The sequence below is a fragment of the Vigna umbellata genome, chromosome 6, assembly GCF_029865625.1.
Source record: "Vigna umbellata cultivar VRB3 chromosome 6, Vumbellata_1.0, whole genome shotgun sequence".
In the NCBI taxonomy this organism is placed as follows: domain Eukaryota; kingdom Viridiplantae; phylum Streptophyta; class Magnoliopsida; order Fabales; family Fabaceae; genus Vigna; species Vigna umbellata.
In genome coordinates this window covers 31,124,249-31,144,243 of record NC_142170.1, presented here as the reverse complement: position 1 = coordinate 31,144,243, position 19,995 = coordinate 31,124,249, and the positions used below count along the sequence as shown (strand labels likewise).

The window sequence follows — 19,995 nt, the reverse complement described above, 5'->3', positions numbered from 1 at the left end:
TTCTAAAGATTTCCAGAAAAATAGTAAAAGAAAGTATTTTCATTAAAAACCAATTCACCCACCCTCTTGATAGAGAAATAAGCTTAATGTTTCTTAATGTTATTTTTATTATTATAAAGATGACATATTATATTAGTTACTTAAGATATATTACATCGATTTAGAAATCGATGTTGTCTAAAATGATGAAATAAGTGAAACACATATAGCATCAATTGACGAACCGATGTAAAAAATGTGTTAGAATTGATGAGCTTTGTTTCTCAACACCAAGAGGGGGTGAATTGGTGTTTTATAAAAATAATAGCTTTTGAAATCTTTTTCACAAATAGTATGATTCTTTAAACCTTTCTTGGACAGTAAGCAATATGCGTGCAATGTAACAATATGTGTAATCAATTAAAAACAGAATGTAATTGATTAATGCAAAGAGATAGGGAGAAGAAAAATCAAACTCTGATTTCTATACTGGTTCGACCTCAATGCCTACATCCAGTGTCCTTTCAATCAACATTAGATTGAAAGCCAATTGCACTATAGAGATCTCAATTTTTACAACAAGACTTTTACGGCGACCAATCTGTCAAAATGTAAACAACCTCTCTAACTCACTAATCTAATATAGCCAATACAAAAACCTGCAGCAAGAATAATCCTTTCCTGTAGTCACCCCTTTGAGAACCCTCTCAAAGTACAAAGAACTCCTCGTTCTTCTTCCTGGCCTCACACACAGGGAACAACAACACAAAGTTTCCTGATCTTCTTCTCCTGATTAAACAACAAGCACGCCTTAGTTATACAGAACGACCAGTCTCTTCAATACAGTAGTCTGCTTCACAATAATTCTTCAAGATCCTTTAATCTTTCATGTTCTTGATTCTTGGATTTCTGAGTAATCTGTAAGCTTTCTAAACTCCAACAATCAGATATGAAAATGTTAGAATCAATTCTTCTTACAAAAAACAATCAATGCATCAATATATAGTTTAAGTCAATCCTGACGCAATTAAATCGATTAGCCAACTTATGTAATCGGTTACATTAAACAGGTGTAACAAAATTACAACCAACTTGGCTCCTTAATTGAATACGCAATTAGTACAATAGATTTCCATTAAATGCTTAGTCAAACATATTCAAAAATATGACTGTTATAGCAGTTAGACAAGCATAAGTTAGTTTTCAAATCTTAACAGACTTAATTGAATACATAATTCATGTAATCGATTAAGCTTCAACACTTAGCAAATATTTGAAAACTTTTCTTTCCCAAATTCATCACAGCACATTTTAAAAAAGATATGTGCAAACACATGAGTTTTAATCGATTTACCAACTAATGTAATCGATTCAAAACTGGTTGTTTTTCCATAGTTTAAAACTCAAGTTGTTTAATGACCTTAATTGATTATCACAACACTGTAATAAATTAAGTCATGTAAATATGCTTTTGTGCATGTGGTTTTTCTATTTCCAAAACATATATTGTGCATACACAGATATGATCACTTTACAAACACAGTAGTATATATGCATCAATCAAAACAATATGTCTAATGTGACAATCACAATATGTGCATATTTCACAATAAGCGTAAACACATAAAACACATAACACAGTACACATACATGTATTTTTATTAACAATGTGTTGTCATCATCAAAAACAAACATCAAAGGGAGTGGGTTTAGCTAACACTGTGGTCCCCCTATCAACAAAGTGAAACACATATAACATTAGATATCTTTGAGAATTTATGTTATATTTCCTAATTTTTTATTTTAAAAAAGGTAGGTGTTGCGAAACAAGCTAGAGTTCAAGTGATAGGGACTAGGATTCAACGCAAGCTAGTGGTAGTGGCTAGGGTTCAATGCGAAGTAATGACGACGACTAGGGTCTTGCGAAACCTCCTTTACAACACAACAATAGTAGGATGGTGTGGGAAGCCTACGACGGTGAATGGAGTGCAAGGAGGGAGGAAAAAACTGAAACCGACATCAACAAGATAACAACGACACAGGAAGGGTGCTTCATGCAGGCAACAATGACTGTACCAATGGTAGGAGAGAAGTTCTTCTAAGGAGTGAATGGAGACCTAAAACCCACGACTGTGCAACATTTCGAATGGAGAGAGGAAAATGGTGAAAGGTCACACCTCCTTTGCATAGTAGTTGTGTCACCTCCTTCGCACGATAGCGGAAAAACCTTTTTTGCACGGTAGCGTCGATACCTCATTCGCATAGCAGCGATGACACCCTCTTTGCACAACATCAACGCAATGTGGAGGCTTCCAAGTGGTGAAGGGCCACATTGGTGAAACTAGCAAGAAGAGATGAAACCAACATTGATGGGAACGAGGCTTCTCAATGATAGCACAAAGACCATTCTTATTGCATGCAACGACGGTGAGTGAGAGAGCTAAGGCGAGAATAAAGAGCCAAAACGCAGAGTTGTGATGGTTCTAGTGAAAAAGGGAAAATGGAATGATATTTTCCAACAATGAAGGTCAAACAAAACGGAATGGAGAAGAGAGAACATGAGAATGAAAACGAGAAGAGATGCGAGAAAAAGGACAAAAAACTCTTAAAACGAAAACAAAAATGCACACATCAATCAAAAGTTATACTACATCAGTTTTATCCTAACCAATGTAGTATCTTGTTCTTTGTTAAAAAATAAATTATAAATATGTTTTTATTTTTTTTATTTTTAAAGGATATTTTATCAATTATAAATAACAATTAAAATATGATTTGCAATACGAAACTGTTATTACATCATTTATCACATAGGTTTTTTTTGTTGTAACACTTTGAAATTACATTGGAACTGATGATTTTCAAAAGTTTCAATTCTCTGTTTTGAAAGTTCACATTCAAAATTTTAATTATATTTTATTATTAAATTCTAGCACTATTTTCATGACTTTTTTGAATAATGCAATTAATTGAGGTTGAAAAGTATATTTATTATTTCTTTTATTAATAAGAACAAATATATTAATATGAGTAATAGGGTTGCTAAACTCATAAAAAACAAAAAAGAAAGAAGAAAAAGAAATATTCATTATTGTATTGGTTATTTAACCTATGAGTTGTAATATTAGTGCTTACCTTTTTGCATAGCTACATCTCGCAATGCTAAGTCAAACTCTATTTATCTATTGTATTGATTTTTGTTCTTTTGAGTTGGTTTTCGGACAGAAATAATCAATTTCTTTGTAGTGAATACCTTTTATTGTCTTTTGCATCTTTATGTTTTGTTCTTCTAATTTTAGTTTCTTATGGTGTTATCTTACGATATCAAAGTCATGGTCATATTTTATTGCTACTGTTACTAAGATAGACAGTGTTGTAGAATAAACCTGAGTATGTTCTTTGATTGAAGTTAGTTTGATCTCTCACATTATTAAATAATTGTTTTTGCTACAAATTATAAAGTGTGGTATAATGAAAATACATGTATAAGAAAATAAGTGTGTATATTGGTGATCCAACTCTTTTTCTTGAGAACCTGACGTACCAGTTCATAATCTACCATTGTTATTATACTAGACGGTACTGTTAATAGTAAAAAAAAGGTTTAATGTCTCCGTAGGTCCCTATTTTGGTCATGAATTTCAAATAGGTCCTCGTCATTTTCGGCGTATCAATTGAGTCCTTGTTTTTGTAAAATTGAATCAATTACAGGCCTGCCGTTAATTTGGACAAACGCCCGTTACGGTATTGGTTAGGTGGACGTGGCATTTAAAACGGTTATTGTATAAAATAATTGGTATGCACGTGTGTTTATTCAGTTTTGGGTAAGGGTAAAGTAGGAAATTTGAAAAAATTATAAGGGCAACTGAGATTGGGCAACTGAGATTGGGGAAAGAATTAAACCTTTTTATTATTAGGGTTCGCGTGAGAGGCCAAAAATCGCGATCGTAAGTTTGAGACTGAAGCGGCAGAGTGCATGCAGTGGGCGCGTGTCTGTGGGTCCTTTTGTTGTTGGAAGCAAGAAGCTGAAGCACGTGGTCAGTGGAGGTAAGTGTTTCTGCTTTATTGTATTCGTTTTGATTCAATCGAAACTACAATCACTTGTGGTGGTCCCCCATTGCTGTATGGTTTGGTCTCTGGTTTTGATTGCATTTTGGTGGTCCCCCATGTATGTTTAAAGTTATTTGACTTTGTCTGAGTGCGTATGTTTAAAGTTATTTGATCTCTGTGCCTGTTTTAATATATATTTTTTTTGTCGTGATATGTTTTCATAATAGGTCTGTAGATATATTTATTGTGTGTTGTGCGTAATGGAGGACGCTATTGTGTGTGTGTTCCACCATGGAGGAAAGTTCATTAATGATAGTACCCTAAAGTATGAAGGGGAGACAACAACTTTGTCCTTTGACCCTGACACGTGGAGTTTTTTTGTGATTGTCAGTGTAGTGAAAAGTTTAGGATATGAGAATTTTAAAGATTTATGGTACTGTTTAGGAGGGGGTTTAGTGTTCGAAAATAGGTTGGAACAATTGATTGATGACAGAGATGCCATGCATATGGCTAACTTAGCTAGGCTTAATGGTGAAGTTCACTTATACGTTGTCCATGTAGTTTCTGATCCCGAAGTCATTCATATGCTTGAAGACATTACTAATGAGGAAGGAGAAGTTGAAGGTAATGGTAAAAATCTGAAACAGCTGATGTGGAGGGCAGCTACTGCCACTCATCCACAAAACTGGGAAAGGAAGATGAGAAACATTAAAGATATAAATGAAGACGCATTCAAGCATTTGATTGCCATCCCTCCAAGGTTGACAATTTGTATTAATTATTTTTGCCCTTTGTATATTATTTTATGTTTGTCCATATTAGTTGCAGTTTTAACATGTGTATATATCATCTGTTGTAGATATTGGTCAAGGTCCAGATTCAGTCCAACACCAAAATGTGACACATTGGTCAACAATATCAGTGAGGCTTTCAACAGTGTCTTGGTTCACACCAGGACTAAACCAATCATAACAATGCTGGAAGAAATTAGGGTATACATAATGCAAAGATGGGCAAAAAACAGGGATAAGATACAATCATTTTCAGGACCAATTTGTCCAAAGATCCAGGCCAGATTTACAAAGGAATCCCAAGCAACCAAGAATTGGATACCTAGGTAACTTTCTTCATAACTTCATAAATGTTTATTCATTCCTTGGTAAACTTTATGTCATACACTTAAATGTGTTGTTTAAATTTTTTATTTCTTTATAGCTGGTCAGCACACAAACTGTTTGAAGTAAGACACGTCTCCCAAAGTGGAGAAAAATTTGTTGTAAACATAGACGAGTTCTCATGCTCGTGCAGGAGATGGAGCATCACAGGAATTCCATGTTGTCACTCCCTTGCCGCAATGAAGTTTCTTAATATTGATGGCCAGCAGTTCATTCCGGCTTGCTTTCTAAAGTCCACATATGAAGAAACCTATGCATCAATCGTATATCCCATCAACGGCAACAACATGGGGACCTAACACCACATCCGGATGTCATGCCTCCTAGGAAAAAGGTTATGCCTGGAAGACCTAAAAGGAAAAGAAGACTGGAGCAGTGGGAGATCAGAAAGGATGATTCACGAGTGAGCAAGGGTGGTTTGCGGAAGAGATGCGGGATATGTAGGGAGGTTGGGCACAACAGGAGTCGTTGCCCGAAAGCAACCCAAGAACCAATCATGCCATCATCGCAATTATCTGAAGTGTGTATGAATGATGAGCAAGCTGAACTATAGATGTCTGTATAAATGACAACGATGCCAAGTTTAAGGAACTTTGGTTATGTAATAGTCTAAGGAACAAGGTTGATTGTTTTACTGCTTTGTAATTTTGCTGAACTATAGATGTGTGTATGGTTTTGGATGTATTACAATGATGCCAACTATGTATGGTTTTGGATGTATTACACTGTTTTGGATGTATTACAATGAGCAGGAACTACTTTGGATATGACCAGGAACTGTTTTGGATGTATTACAATGACCAGGAACTATTTTGTCAATGACCAGGAACTGTTTTGGATGTATTAAAATGTTTTGGTTATATTACAATTTCCTTCTTGGACGGACGTCTTATATACAACGATACAGGACGACCAGACCGAACGCTCTGCAGCACGGAGGTTGTTGGAAGAGCGATGCACGAGGGTGGACGACCAGACCGAACGGTCTTCAACACGGACGTAGTTGGACGAGCGCTACACACGGGAGGACGACCACACCGAACGCTCTTCAGCACGGACGTAGTTGGACGAGCGCTAGACAAGGGAGGACGACCACACCGAACGGTCTTCAGCACGCACGTAGTTGGACGAGCGCTAGACAAGGTAGGACGACCACACCGAAAGGTCTTGAGCACGGACGTAGGTGGACGAGCGGTACACGAGGGAGGACGACTAAACCGAACGCTAGGGAACAGGGACGTAGTTTGACGAGCGATACACACGGTAGAAAAAACGCTCAGTGGACGCGCGTCCAGCGAAGACGCGCAGTGGACGCTCGTCCAGCGAAGACGCGCAGTTGACGCTCGTCCAGCGAGGACCCGCATTGGACGCTCGTCAAGATAGGACCCGCAGTGGACGCTCGTCAAGATAGGACCCGCATTGGACGCTCGTCAATACTATCTCAGCAATGTAACAATCAAATTGTGGTCTGATCAGGATAACAATGCTGTAATTTAGCATTTCATCAATCAAACTGCTTATTCTATAAATATGATTTACCATTATAACAATTGTTTAATTTAGCAGTAATTTTGTACACAGTATATGGACTGAATTTATAACAACTCTTCCATTTCATTCATTTCATTACAACAGACAAAACCTACAACAAAGTTACAAGGAATCATCCTTTCGTCATCAACATTGAAACTAAAACTATCTGTATTACACATAAAACAGACACCAACAACATCACCACCTTCATCAACTTTTCAACAATGAAAACTGATTTTTGTAAATTCAGTATCATTTTCCTAGTACTATCCATGTCTTCACTCTTCACTAGTGTTTCTTTCTTTCCTTCACTGTTGAACAAACTTCCCCTTTCGTCACCACCAATATCATTGCACCATTCGAAGAAGTTGCAACCACTTTCTTCACCACCATTCTGTAAAGACAACATTCAACTTCATTAGGGAGTACCACCTTCTTCTCACAAACAGTACCAGAACTTGATTACGTTGAGTTGAATCTAACATACCTTATACTTGGAGCATCCCCAAAATTGCTTGCCCCGATTCTTCGTAGTTTTGGCAGTTCTCACCACACAACTTTGACCACAGTAGCAGATCGGTGAAGGCGTACCATTTTCCTTCCGCCTGGCACTGCAACTCGATGAATACCAAGAGTGCTCCTTCGACATTCTCTTCGAACAACTAGTACTACACCCAGCTGCGTCGCAAAACTACAACTTCGACCTCGTACTTCGAATCGAACAAAGAACGCGCACCCTCCCACTTCGAATCGAACAAAGAACGCGCACCCTCCAACTTCGAATCCAACAAAGAACGCGCACCCTCCCACTTCCAATCGAACAAAGATACACCTGATTTTTGGATCCAACTTAGGATCCCATTTTTGGCCTCTCACGCGAACCCTAATATTAAAAACCCTTAATTTCTTCCCCCAATCTCATGTGCATTCGTCAATTAAAACCTGTTGGCCTTGAATTTTTTCAAATTTCCTAGTATGCCCTTACCCAAAACTGAATAAACACACGTGCATACCAATTATTTAATACAAAAACCGTTTTAAATGCCACGTCGGATTAGTTACTGCACTCAACCATGCCACCTAACCAATACCGTAACGGGCGTTTGTCCAAATTAACGGCAGGCCTGTAATTGATTCAATTTTACAAAAACAAGGACTCAATTGATACGCCGAAAATGACGAGGACCTATTTGAAATTCAAAACCAAAATAGGGACCTTCGGAGACATTAAAACTAAAAAAAAATACATAAATCAATTTTAAATCTATAATAGAAAATTTTGAAATAAAAAAAAAGTGAAAATAATTTCTCCTTGAAAAAGGTTAAGATAGAAACAATTTAAAAAGAAAAAATTGTAGAGATGTAATATAATGAAATACATGTCAACATCATTAATCAAATATTATCAATGCAAAATGATATATAGCTAATTTTCACCAGAAATTATTAAGATATAATGCATGAATATCTCAGTGTTTAATCCTAATTTCCATAGGATTATTCATTCGGCCATTACTACACCAATTTATTAAAAACATAAATCTCTTTGTTTTTTTAATATGCTTTGTATATATTTATACAGATGCACAATTTCGTACACATTTTAATTAAGATGTAATTGTATATATTTTTTATTTTGTGTCTTAATAATATTTTTAGCTTTTATGATGGAGCCATTTTCTCTTGTATGATACTAGCAGCCATGAAGACAACAGGAACAAATACCTAAAAAAACAATTGTCATAAAATATTATCTTTTTATAACTCACTTCTTACCAATTTCATCATTAGTGTCAGGAGGGACATATATCTATCTAACTTGAGAGTTTAATTTTTGTTTTATGCATATATTAGATGTTTTTTTTATTATAATACTGTCCACACATAGTTTTGTTTTTAAATATATGTCAAAATAAAAAGTGATAAAATATAATAAACTTCTCCTACTTTTCTCCTCTAACTTTCTAATATTTTATCATATGATAATAAAACATGTTACATAGTTTTAATAATAAATTTTTTACCTGTCATAGGTAGTTATAAAATTAATATTAGATATATATTTTTTTCTACAATTTATTCTAGATTATTTTTTTAAGTAAAAAGTATTTTTGAATAAGTTATCGACGGTTACACAGATGTCCCATAATAAGTCACATTTCCTAACCAGTCTTTATATATATATATATATATATATATATATATATATATATATATTATATATATATATATATTTGCCAATTATATATTTAGAATAAAAGTATTCATGTTTAAATATAATAAATCTGTCATATAACACAGAATAAATAAAGAAAAATCCCTAGAAAAATACTTGATGTGAAACCTATATTACATTGAGAATAAATCATTTTTTTTTAAATATTGATTTATTTCAAGAGACTTTGTTCTTCTATTAAGGATATGCAACCTTAGCATCTATCAGTGTCCTTGTTTATGATATAAACTTCAGTGAAAAATCCTAAACAAATATTTAGCTTAATTAGATTCACCAAACTCATCTATTGGTGACCATCTTAAACAAGGGTATATAAAGTATCTTTCATCTATGTATCTATGCAACACCATATTCAAGGATTCAGAATAGGCCACTGAAGTATTCAAACAAAAATTCTGAACTGATATATAATTTGACATATAAAAAAAAAACCATATGATCACATTCATAGGTCTGTGACTTTTTATGGTTAAAACAAGGGTGAATATGTTGGGAAAGAGAAATTCAGATAAACTATTTTTGACATTTTTTTTGTTTAAAATTATCATTTCATTCTACGGAGAATCATGATTACTATTCTTTCTCTTTTGGTTGATGTAATAGTTGGTTCTGTGATGATACGTTATAGGATTTTGTTGATGCCCCAGCGCTAGTGACGCTGAAACTAAACCAACCCTACTACTGGTATGACCCCACTTATCTCTTTTTCAACTCAACATGCTATAGCTAATTCATGTGCACTACCCGTTAGAGACAGTGATGAACATATTTGGGTATGCAGAAACACGAATAAGCTCCATTGGACAAGTGGCATGCAAAGTAATAGCTTTCTACAACTTCTAAGTATCGCTGGAAGTGACAGCCATCTTTTTGAGCAAAGTTAGGGTTACTTTGCAAGCATCTCCAAAAAGGTAATAAAACTCTCTCTCTAGATGCTACAATATTACCAGAGATCTAACCAAATTCAATTCAGTAACCTAAAACAAAGAAAAAACAATTTATAAATATATATATTGACGTGTAGATATACAGATATGAATGAACGCTCTTGCAAAGGACAAATGAAAACCAACGAAATTTAAAGATCTCTGCGTTCTGCTATCACTGACAGGTATTTACATGTATGTGTGTATGAGAAAGTGATGTCTGAGGAGTCAAATCAGCAATGTATTCCCCGGATTTGTGTGTAAAAGCAACTAGTGATTTTGGATTCTAAAGTTAAATGGATTAGAGTGAAATCCTTTTTCTTAGACAAAGACAGAAATGGAATTTGTTGATTAATTGGTGGAGTTAAAAGGTGTAGCAAAAGACAAAGATAGGTATTAGCTTTTTTTTTTTCTTTGGGTTTGGTAAATTCTGAACTATCACCATAATTTGTGTTCGATTCCATCGATTTTTGAGACGAAAAGGTAACTTAGTTGACTAGGCTTGGGTTAGACCTAGCAAATATATAGCAGCTTGAGTTTCTTCTAGCTAGCCTCATCATATTTCTCCTACTATCTACTGCATTTTTACCCAACCAAAAACTTCTTATTTGTTTGTTGAAAAGTTACAAAATCTCTTGCATTATTAGACTAATTAAAAAATTATAGGTGTTTGTGTATTTATTCAAGTATAAGTTTAAATTTATCTAATTGAGATGAAAATAATAAAGTTAAATATGTTATATGGAAGAAGAGTAAGAAATTTATTATCTTTGAGTTGTGATCTAAGCACAAATATTATTGATGTTATATCTTTTTAATTAATCTTTTTGAAACACACTTCAACTAAATTTATCTTAATCTCATTTATGAATTACGGTGGAGATGTTATTGTGTGTTTACATCATTCTAAATATTAGACTACCTTGTATATTATCAATGTTTGTTTCATGATAGTGGACCTGTTTTCTAGAAGTTATTTTCAAACCATTGATTGATGAATTAGTTGTAAATGACCACCAATACGGTTTAAAAATAAGGAATAGGAATTCTCCTCCCTTTTATTTCTATTACAAATTTCAGGCATGAAATTCTTCTTGTGTGAAAGTTAGAATATCCCTTTGTTTCATTTTAGTGTTATTACATATTTTCTCAAAAACAAACAATAACTTTCAGAAATAGTGTTAATTAAGGTAGCTAATTTTTCTGGAGACATCATATATTTTGTTTAATTAGTCTTGAAGATTTATTAGAGTGCAATGTCAATCATCCTAGAAGTAAAATTTTGTTATCATGTTTCATATATAAAAGCAAATTTGTTTTATAAATTAATATATATTTTTTTCACTATGAAGCCAAATTGAAGAAATAGGTACTTTTAATTTAGAACACTTGATACAGAACCCTTCATTGGTGAGTGTGATCCAAGGAACAATGAATGCCCAGTTAAAATTAAATAAGCTAATAAGTGTTTACCTTCACATAAGATATTTTATCTTATTTTATTTGTCTCTCTATTTCTTTAGTTATTCTTCTTAAAAAGGTGATTTCAGTAGTTGCTATATGTTTATGATATGTAAGAAAATATTTATAGAAAAAATATATATTAATTTTTAAAATCTATAAAAAATGAATAGTGTAAAAATTTACATCTCCATTTATTTTTTGTAGCATTTAATGATATGTTAGAGCCTAAATATAGTTTAATTGGCTACCATGTTTCAACCCTTTTAGCTGATTTTGAATCAAGAAATATGGCCAGTCATGCCATTGCAGTCAATGCCATAAATACTACATTACTTCACAGCTCATCATGCTTCATCATGCATGTGTATGTATGCTGTAATGTTGTAAACCCATTTTCAATATTATTCAAAACATACATACTATATATTAATTTCATGGAAATAAATTTAGTCACCGTACTTCAAGTTGCTGTTAATTTCCTTTTATAATAAGCAAAAACCTAAAATAAGTGATACAGGAAACCTACAACTATATATTCAAGTTGTTACATTGTTTACTAATCAAAATTAAAATTTTAAAACAGTACATCATATTCTTAAATTTATCACGATTCATTAAATAAAGTAGAGATTAGTATTATTATATTCTTAAAAACCTCACATTATAGGTAAAAAGTTGTCATAAAATATAAAACAGAAAAAGAATCAACCTATAACTAAAAAGAGTTTGTGGGGTTCTATAGTATATTACTGTAAGACAAAAAAACATTTAACACAGACAATGTTGTTAAAAAGCAAATATAAGAAAATACACACACCAACATTGTTGTACCTTGAATGCTAGCTGAAGCAAATGGATCCTTAAATTAATCAACCTGTACTTTTGAATGGTGAAGACATGGTCACGGGATGACATCCCATGAACTATTGGATAGATGTGGTCACCAAGTATATCATTCTCATGCACTAATATTCTAGATTTTTTTAATCCAATTGCGTTATTGTTTGGTCATCCTTTTACATTTTTGGAAAACAAAAAAGATAAGATAGTGTTCCAATCCAAGACTTCAAAACCAAAAGCAACACCATCAACAAACACTTTATCTCATTTATCTCATCCAAATTGTAACTTGTCAAAACGAAAGCTTATCTTATTTTGATTCGACCATTTCTCAAAGTTTATCCTTTTTTTTATGTTAAAAATGGAGACAGCTTCATATTTAGAAAAAATAAAAAATATAAATTGTCGTCATGTGGTGTAGAAATATTAATTTTGACATTATATAGTTTGGCCTTAAATGCTGCTCCATATTGGAATCTTTATTTAATAATGGTTAGTTTCCTCTGATATCCTTGTGGGTTGTCTTGACAATGGTATAAACCCATATCAATAATTTGAAAATATGTAGTTAATTGGAATGTAAATCAGTCTTGTTATATTGTTCTAAGTTGGTTTGTTTGGTGAGTTGAAATATCTTATGCATCATTTTTGTATGTGAATAATAGCAAAAACCCTATTATAATTAAACAACTGCTTTGTTTTGAGAAAAAGATGAGGAATAACTTCTTTTAAAATAACAATAATTTTTTTTGTTATTTAATTTAGAATTCAATTATGATTAGATTGAAAATAGTATTTTTTTAATAAGGATGGTACATTTGTGTGCATAGGCGTGCGTCTTCTCTTAATTATTTTATATTTTCTAGAAATCATGGAATTAATTTATTCAAATTTTAAAAGAACTCTTACATCTTCAGAAGTTCAAAATTAGTATACGAAGACCTCATTTTTTCTCAGTATCTATCTATCAGTGTCACTTAAAGTTTCTTTTAACAATTTTTTTCATAAAAAAAATATAATAATTAAAATACGAACATAGTCAAACTATTATGAAAACTAAACAGAGGTTGGTAACAGATTCAAAATGAGCCTCAAATAAAAGACTAAAGTTTAAAGGATTCAAATTCTCGGACTTGTCTCTTTCTTTCCGATACATTTTAAAAAGAATGAATGCAAAAATGAATTGGACATCTGAACCAGTTGAACATTGTATTATAGGATGCCTGGTAATTTTATTTATTGAGAAACAAATGTACTATGAAGTGGACTTTATGTTAAAACCAAAACGTGAAAATTTGAAGTGACATATGGTATTAGGTTATTACATAGATAAGAAAAAAATGGTTGGATAGGATGGGATCCATGCGAATTAATTAAAAAAGAGCAGAAAGGAATGACAATGAACAGTGGTAAATGGAAATAAAGATGATGAGATAGTAGAAGTACTGTGTGTGAAGGAGTGAATTGATTGCAAAGGGGAAATTAATGACAGAAGAGTGAGTGGGTCACAAGCGTTGAAGTCTGAAAGGGTTAGAAAACAAGATGGCTCTAACATAACATCTTGATTGCAGTACTGGCCCATCGTAGGGCTTCTTGCTGCATTTTAAACGCAGAGAGGCTTTAGAAAGAACAAAGATTTGATTTGATTTGATAGAGATAAAATGTGATCACGAAATGGAATTGTAGAAAACCGAGGACACTCTGTGAACGTTCTTAACTTTGAAAACAACAGGTGAATGAGCCAAAGCTAATCACTCCCATGCACACGTCCCTTTCGCTCTCCGTTCCCCCACCTCTGCCGCCTCTGCTACCTCTTTCTCTCACACACATCCATTGGGAATGCCAACCGTTCATTTATTTCTTTTTTATTCACTTCACACACTTTTCTCAAATGCATCTCATACTATCTATCTTCTATATCTTTTTTACTTAACAACCACTCTTACTACTGTTATATATGTTCTCTATAAACGTTACTTTGTTAGCTATGTTTCTGCATTATGACTTAACTTCATTATGTTGTAATTATGATTTTCACATGAAGTCAAGTGTCTTTGGATACACTAAGAGGGCATCTATTACTAAACTAAAACACAGTAAGTTCTTCTGTGTAAACCTCAGGTGAAAAGATTCAAATTCACATGCTGTTAAACAGCAATCAGAGACCCTATTTATTTTGAATATGTTTAAAATCACGTGAAGTGATTACAAACTGTTTAACAGTATAAATATTTTATATATTCTGAGTGTATCTCCTTTGAATTAATGTATATATGCAACCATGCACATTTATGGTGATAATATGGTGGTGGGCTATGACAAATGTAAAAGTATGCTGTAAGTTAAAACTATGACAATAATCAGACCCACAGAAAAAAAAAATGTTTGGATTTTCTTCTTCTGTGTGAAAACATCTTAAAGATAAACCCAGGTGGAAACTGTATAATCTTGCTGAGATGAACAGTAAATTGTTCTGAAATTGACTAAGTATACTTGTTATTATTATTATTATTATATATATATATTATATATATATAAATATATAGGTCTGAAAATGGTGAGAGAAAGAGAGCGCTTTGTAGGAGTTTTGGATTCTTCAATACTTAAGTGGTATCTCTGGACGGTGTTTCTGTTTTTCTTTTGCTAGTGAGTTTTTTTTTTTTTCTCTCCCTAAGCAGCTCCTTAATAGTAACTCAAGAATCAAGAGGATCAGATCCATAGGAAGTTTATCTGTCCATCACCAAAACCGCGACTGATCAGTCAATCCCATCAATCAAATCAAATCATCAGAAAGAGAGAAAAGGGAATCAACAAAAAGAGGAACAACATGTCCTCCTCATCCACTTCCTTTTCACCGGACCAACACCTCTCTCCCTCCGACCAGCTCTGCTATGTCCATTGCAACTTCTGTGACACTGTCCTAGCGGTATCATCCATCACCCTCCTCTTCACTTTTCTCATCATCTCTCTTCTAATGCAATCAATCAAACTGCATCTCTTTGCCTTCACTTCACATCTCTCTTTCTTTTTCTTCTTCTTCTTCTGAAAAATTTAGGTGAGTGTTCCTTGCTCCAGTTTGTTTAAGACTGTCACTGTGAGATGTGGTCATTGCACCAACCTTCTCTCCGTCAACATGCGTGGCCTGCTTCTTCCTTCGGCTAATCAGCTCCACCTTGGCCACACCTTCTTCACTCCTCAAAATCTTCTGGTATATATATTTATCTGCATGTGTCAGCCACACACAGCTAGGGCTTTCAATTCATAAATTCTTTCTCCTTTTATTTTGTCTAATTATATACTAGAGAAGAATTTAAATCATAGCTGCAATGATCCAATTATATGAGTATTTGGTTTGATATTTCAGGAGGAGATTCGTAATGCACCTTCCGCAAACATGGTGATGAATCAGATGCCAAACCCTAATGATTTGGTCACCAGCACCATGCGAGGAGGACCTGAAGAAACTCCTAAGCCTCCATCGGCTAATAGACGTGAGAATTTTCTCTATTTTGTTATCCTAATGACTGTTGAAAAAGCCGCACTTGTTTTCTGATTTTTTTTTTCTTAACACCTTTTCTTTCTGTGTGGTCACCTAAAAATTAAACCTCCACCTGTTTTTCATGTCTGTTTTTAATTTCTTTTTACCAAGTTTCCTTTCTCTATTTCTCGGGTGCGGTGATCAGAGATCCTTCTGATACCACAAAAGAAAAGATAGAGGAAAAGAAAAGGAAACTCCTCTGATACCATTCAGTCCATTTCACACTTCTTTTAACCTCACAATGTTATCACTTAACCTATAAAGGATGAAAAACAAAACCTAAAAATTGTTCTATCCCTATCAAAACTCACTTGTCAATCTAAAGACTGACCAGTTTCTCCGTATGCTGCAAGTGGCAAAGAGAGAACAATCTTTAGCACATTTATCTCATGCATTGCCTTCTTTCCCCTTTCCTGTATTAATGTACACTGTAGTGAGTCACGAGAAATCCAGCTTTTGTTCTCAAAATTGACTAAACATGCAGTTTCCATTGTTTTTCAAATTGAAGCAGCACATTCCCATATTCTTTGATCTTCTCAATTACCATAATGAAATTTCAAATGGTGAAAAAAAAACCAAGTTTTTTCCTCCTAAAGGAGATATAAGAAATCAAATCTAAAATATGTAAATTCATTTTCTTTCTCTTTGCGTCTATGCATGTCTCCTTACATGCATACACTGAGTGAGACAGAATCCTCCCCCGAAAATATAGTGCTGAATCAATTGGGAGAGTGATTGTTAAAGATAATGATGAGGTAATGATAGAATAGAGAGAAAGAGGGCATAGAGAGAGTGTGTGCATTAGGCAAAAAGGTGAGCCAAGTTATTTAATGTTCCTGTCTGTTTGCCTGTGCATTGTCCGTGTGTTGCATGTCCAGCTCCAGAGAAGAGACAGAGAGTTCCATCTGCTTACAACCGCTTCATCAAGTAAGTTTAGTAACATTAATTTACTGTTATGTTAATTCTAATTAGCAAGTTCTATTAACTTGGTAACATACACACCCTAAAAGATTAATTTAGTTTAGTGTAGTAACTCAAATCTTGAAATCTTTATCATAAATGCAAATCTTTATTGACTTTTGAATCATTTAATTTTGTAGGGATGAGATCCAACGTATCAAAGCTGGGAACCCTGATATAAGTCACAGAGAGGCCTTTAGTGCAGCTGCAAAGAATGTGAGATCCAAGGAGATTCTAAACCTTACTCTCTTAGGGACTTTATACCCATTCTAGATTATTTTCAAATTTTACTAATTGAAGAGTTTTCTTTTTGTTTAATCCAGATGTCTAAACTAGTACTTGTTGAATTGTCGGTTAAATGTTTTGTTCTTTCTCATGTGGGGTCTATTTTCCTTTCAGTGGGCCCACTTTCCACACATTCATTTCGGACTTATGCCTGATCATCAACCCGTGAAGAAAGCTAATGTTCGTCAGGTACTTGAAAACCCTAGCTACTGTTACCTCATTTTCCTTTGGCAGCGTATCAATGTGAAATTTCTAGGGTTTCTAATCTGAAATATTTCTCTGTGAGTGTCTAGGAAGCAGAGGATGTGCTTATCAAAGATGGTTTTTTCGCACCAGCTAATGTAGGTGTCTCTCCCTTCTAGAGGTTTTCATTGTAGGGTTTCAGCTTTATCCATGTCTCTACTTAAGTAACTGTACTAGAACTTACCTTATGCATATTATGTTTTGCACTCGTGTTTGTACTTCTCTAAGTGTTAAAAAGTTGTTACTTTATGTTATAATCAATGGTTGAAGGGAATTAATTCTGATGAAGCTAGCTTAGTTCCAAGCAAACTCAAGATGCTTTATTTTCTCTTTAAGTTTTGTTTATTCTAATTTACTTTTGATAATGGAGTTCTTTAATCTAATAATTTGCATTAAAGAATACCTAGTAGGAACGGGTATTCTTCATGAAATCAAATGTGTTGTTCTAAAGATAAAGGAGTAAAGAACTTTGCTTATTTTGAATTTAAAAAGTAGTAAATAAACTACTAAATTATGTAACTTTTTCTAATTAAAATTTTATTCAAATTTGTTTTTTTGTTAATGCCAACTAATCAACTTTTTTTAGTAAGTCTATGAATTAAATAACAGTTAGATTTAATTTTAGATGGTATTTATATTAGAGATTATTTCTGTCTTTGCCACTTCTTGTTACATTTTTTTTTCTGTGTTCGGGAAATTGTTGACAGATATTATATCAATTAAGGTGAAATTGGGATTCATTTATAGTATAAATTAATTTTACATGAGGCCACAGGTTTGGACTAAAGTTAATCTTGGATTTCAAAATATTCTTTAATTAAATTTAACCAAATATAATAGGTCTCTTTGATGATAGAGGGAAGGAATGAGACATGTTCAATTTTCTTGTAAAATAGTCTGTAAGTATGCTTGTTAAAAATAAAAATAAAAATTGAAATGCTTCCTAAAGTGGAGAAAAGAAGGAATCTAGAATGGGAAGAATGAAATTTTGGAATAATAAAGGGATGGTGAGAAAAAAAAAAACAAAATATAGTAGATATATAAATTTAAAATTATAAATTAGGAAGAAATTTTGTATTTGTTTCTGATTGTGTATGAAAACTGATCAGTGACAATTGAAATATTATGAGTAAAATTTGTATATAGTCAATAAATGGAAGGATGAGGAGAAACAAAATAATATGTATAGGTACCTTCTCTAAATCTGTAGTACTACCTAAATTTTTTTGGTAAACTACTTTAATAATTTCTTTCATTCAAAGACGGGATAAGGTTTGGGCAAATAATTTAATATAAACTTTTTATTAAATCGCAATATATAGAAAATATAAATTAAGAGAGATATGTATACTAGTTAATACATATATGACCTACAATACTTAGGTTGTAATTGTGAAATTGTCAGTTGAAGGTGTTCTGTGATGCAGTCAATTATCAATCAAACTTTTATGTTTGGCTAAAGAAATGCTTTGACGAATAAGTCAATAATAATTTATTTGGAAATAAACTATTTATGTATACATGTTAGCAAACATTTAGGAAATTAATATCGAAGGTTTTTTGAAAATACTAGTTAATACAGTTCAAATCATAATTGATGTTTTTATAACTTCAAGTCTTAATTTATTTTTTATATATTTATTATATCATATTATTTTAAATATCTTATGATAATTTTTACTGTAAATATTTTTTTAAAATTTTCATTTTAATTTTTTTTCCTAAAGTTCTTGAAAAAGAAAAGAGTAACAACTAAGAAGACATTGATGTTTTTTTATCATCTAATTCGAGACATACAATGTTAGGATTTTATCACATTTTACCACTTTATAATAAAATAAAAATAAAATTTAGATCTTAAATTTATAATTCCAAATATGATTCCTAGAACTAAATATTTTAAATAATTATATAAACTTAAATATAGTTTTTTTTAACTAATAAAAACATGATTATCCTTCAATTTTTTATTACTAAAAAGAAGAGTATTAAAGGCATACTTAATTATATTTACACAATTTGATCTTAACCTATTTAGTTAAAAATTAGATCTAATTTAACATCAATATAACATATCTGTAATGTTTTTTTATGTTATAATTTAACATTAATATAACATAGTTTTAATATTTATTAATAACATATTTTTAATATTTATTTATGTTAGGTGGTCAACTTGAAACTAATTTATAAGTTATTAATTTGTCCATCTTCATGTAATGTTGTGTAAGAATTCTTTTTCAGTTTCAGGATTTTATGTAACTAGACCATGAAACTAGCAAAATATTTGTTACAACAAAGTGTCAATAATTAATACAGAATATCTTACTCTGTGTTTTTCAAAATGTTCTTCTTGTGTCAAAGTAAAGCTTCTTCAACGATATAAGGGTCTAGCCTAGACGTAATAGAAGTAAAATACTGATCATAATCTTCCTATAATCCATCAAGGATTGCTTCAATAAATTGGTGTTCCAACAGCCGCAAAGAGGGTCCACTGTTTTCTTGATGTTCAAAACATAGGCAGAGACAGATTGGTCTTACTTAGGTGTTCGAAGTTGAAGTTTCAACTTGATATTTACGTGAGTCTGAGAAGCAAAATATGTGCGAAGCTTTAGCCAAACATTATGAGAAACCAACCAAGATAGGAATGGTCATGGACGCAAGAAGCCATGCATGAATCAATTGATCTTGCTGATCATGATTGATGTAAGAAGAATTAAAAACATTGGTGGGCGCGTATGCAGAGGTAAGAAATTTTTGCGGGAC

General features: G+C 32.7%; 1 protein-coding gene across 1 annotated transcript; it reads left to right on the top strand.

The window, feature by feature from the left end:
• The first annotated feature begins 14,841 nt into the window (after nt 1-14,841).
• Nucleotides 14,842-17,537, top strand: LOC148197222 (axial regulator YABBY 1-like). The gene is made up of 7 exons (XM_088092988.1): nt 14,842-15,129; nt 15,259-15,411; nt 15,568-15,694; nt 16,620-16,668; nt 16,842-16,917; nt 17,101-17,175; nt 17,280-17,537. The coding sequence occupies exons 1-7, from the start codon at nt 15,031-15,033 to the stop codon at nt 17,346-17,348; spliced, it is 648 nt and encodes a 215-aa protein (XP_087949114.1). The 5' UTR covers nt 14,842-15,030; the 3' UTR covers nt 17,349-17,537.
• The last annotated feature ends 2,458 nt before the right edge of the window (nt 17,538-19,995 follow it).

What these genes read in the sequence shown, in the direction of transcription:
- LOC148197222 (XM_088092988.1), top strand. Translation starts at nt 15,031, where the DNA reads ATGTCCTCCTCATCCACTTCCTTTTCACCGGACCAACACCTCTCTCCC. An exon ending in GCTTACAACCGCTTCATCAA is followed by an intron (nt 16,669 to 16,841) that starts GTAAGTTTAGTA and finishes TTAATTTTGTAG; the next exon opens with GGATGAGATCCAACGTATCA. An exon ending in TTAGTGCAGCTGCAAAGAAT is followed by an intron (nt 16,918 to 17,100) that starts GTGAGATCCAAG and finishes TTTTCCTTTCAG; the next exon opens with TGGGCCCACTTTCCACACAT.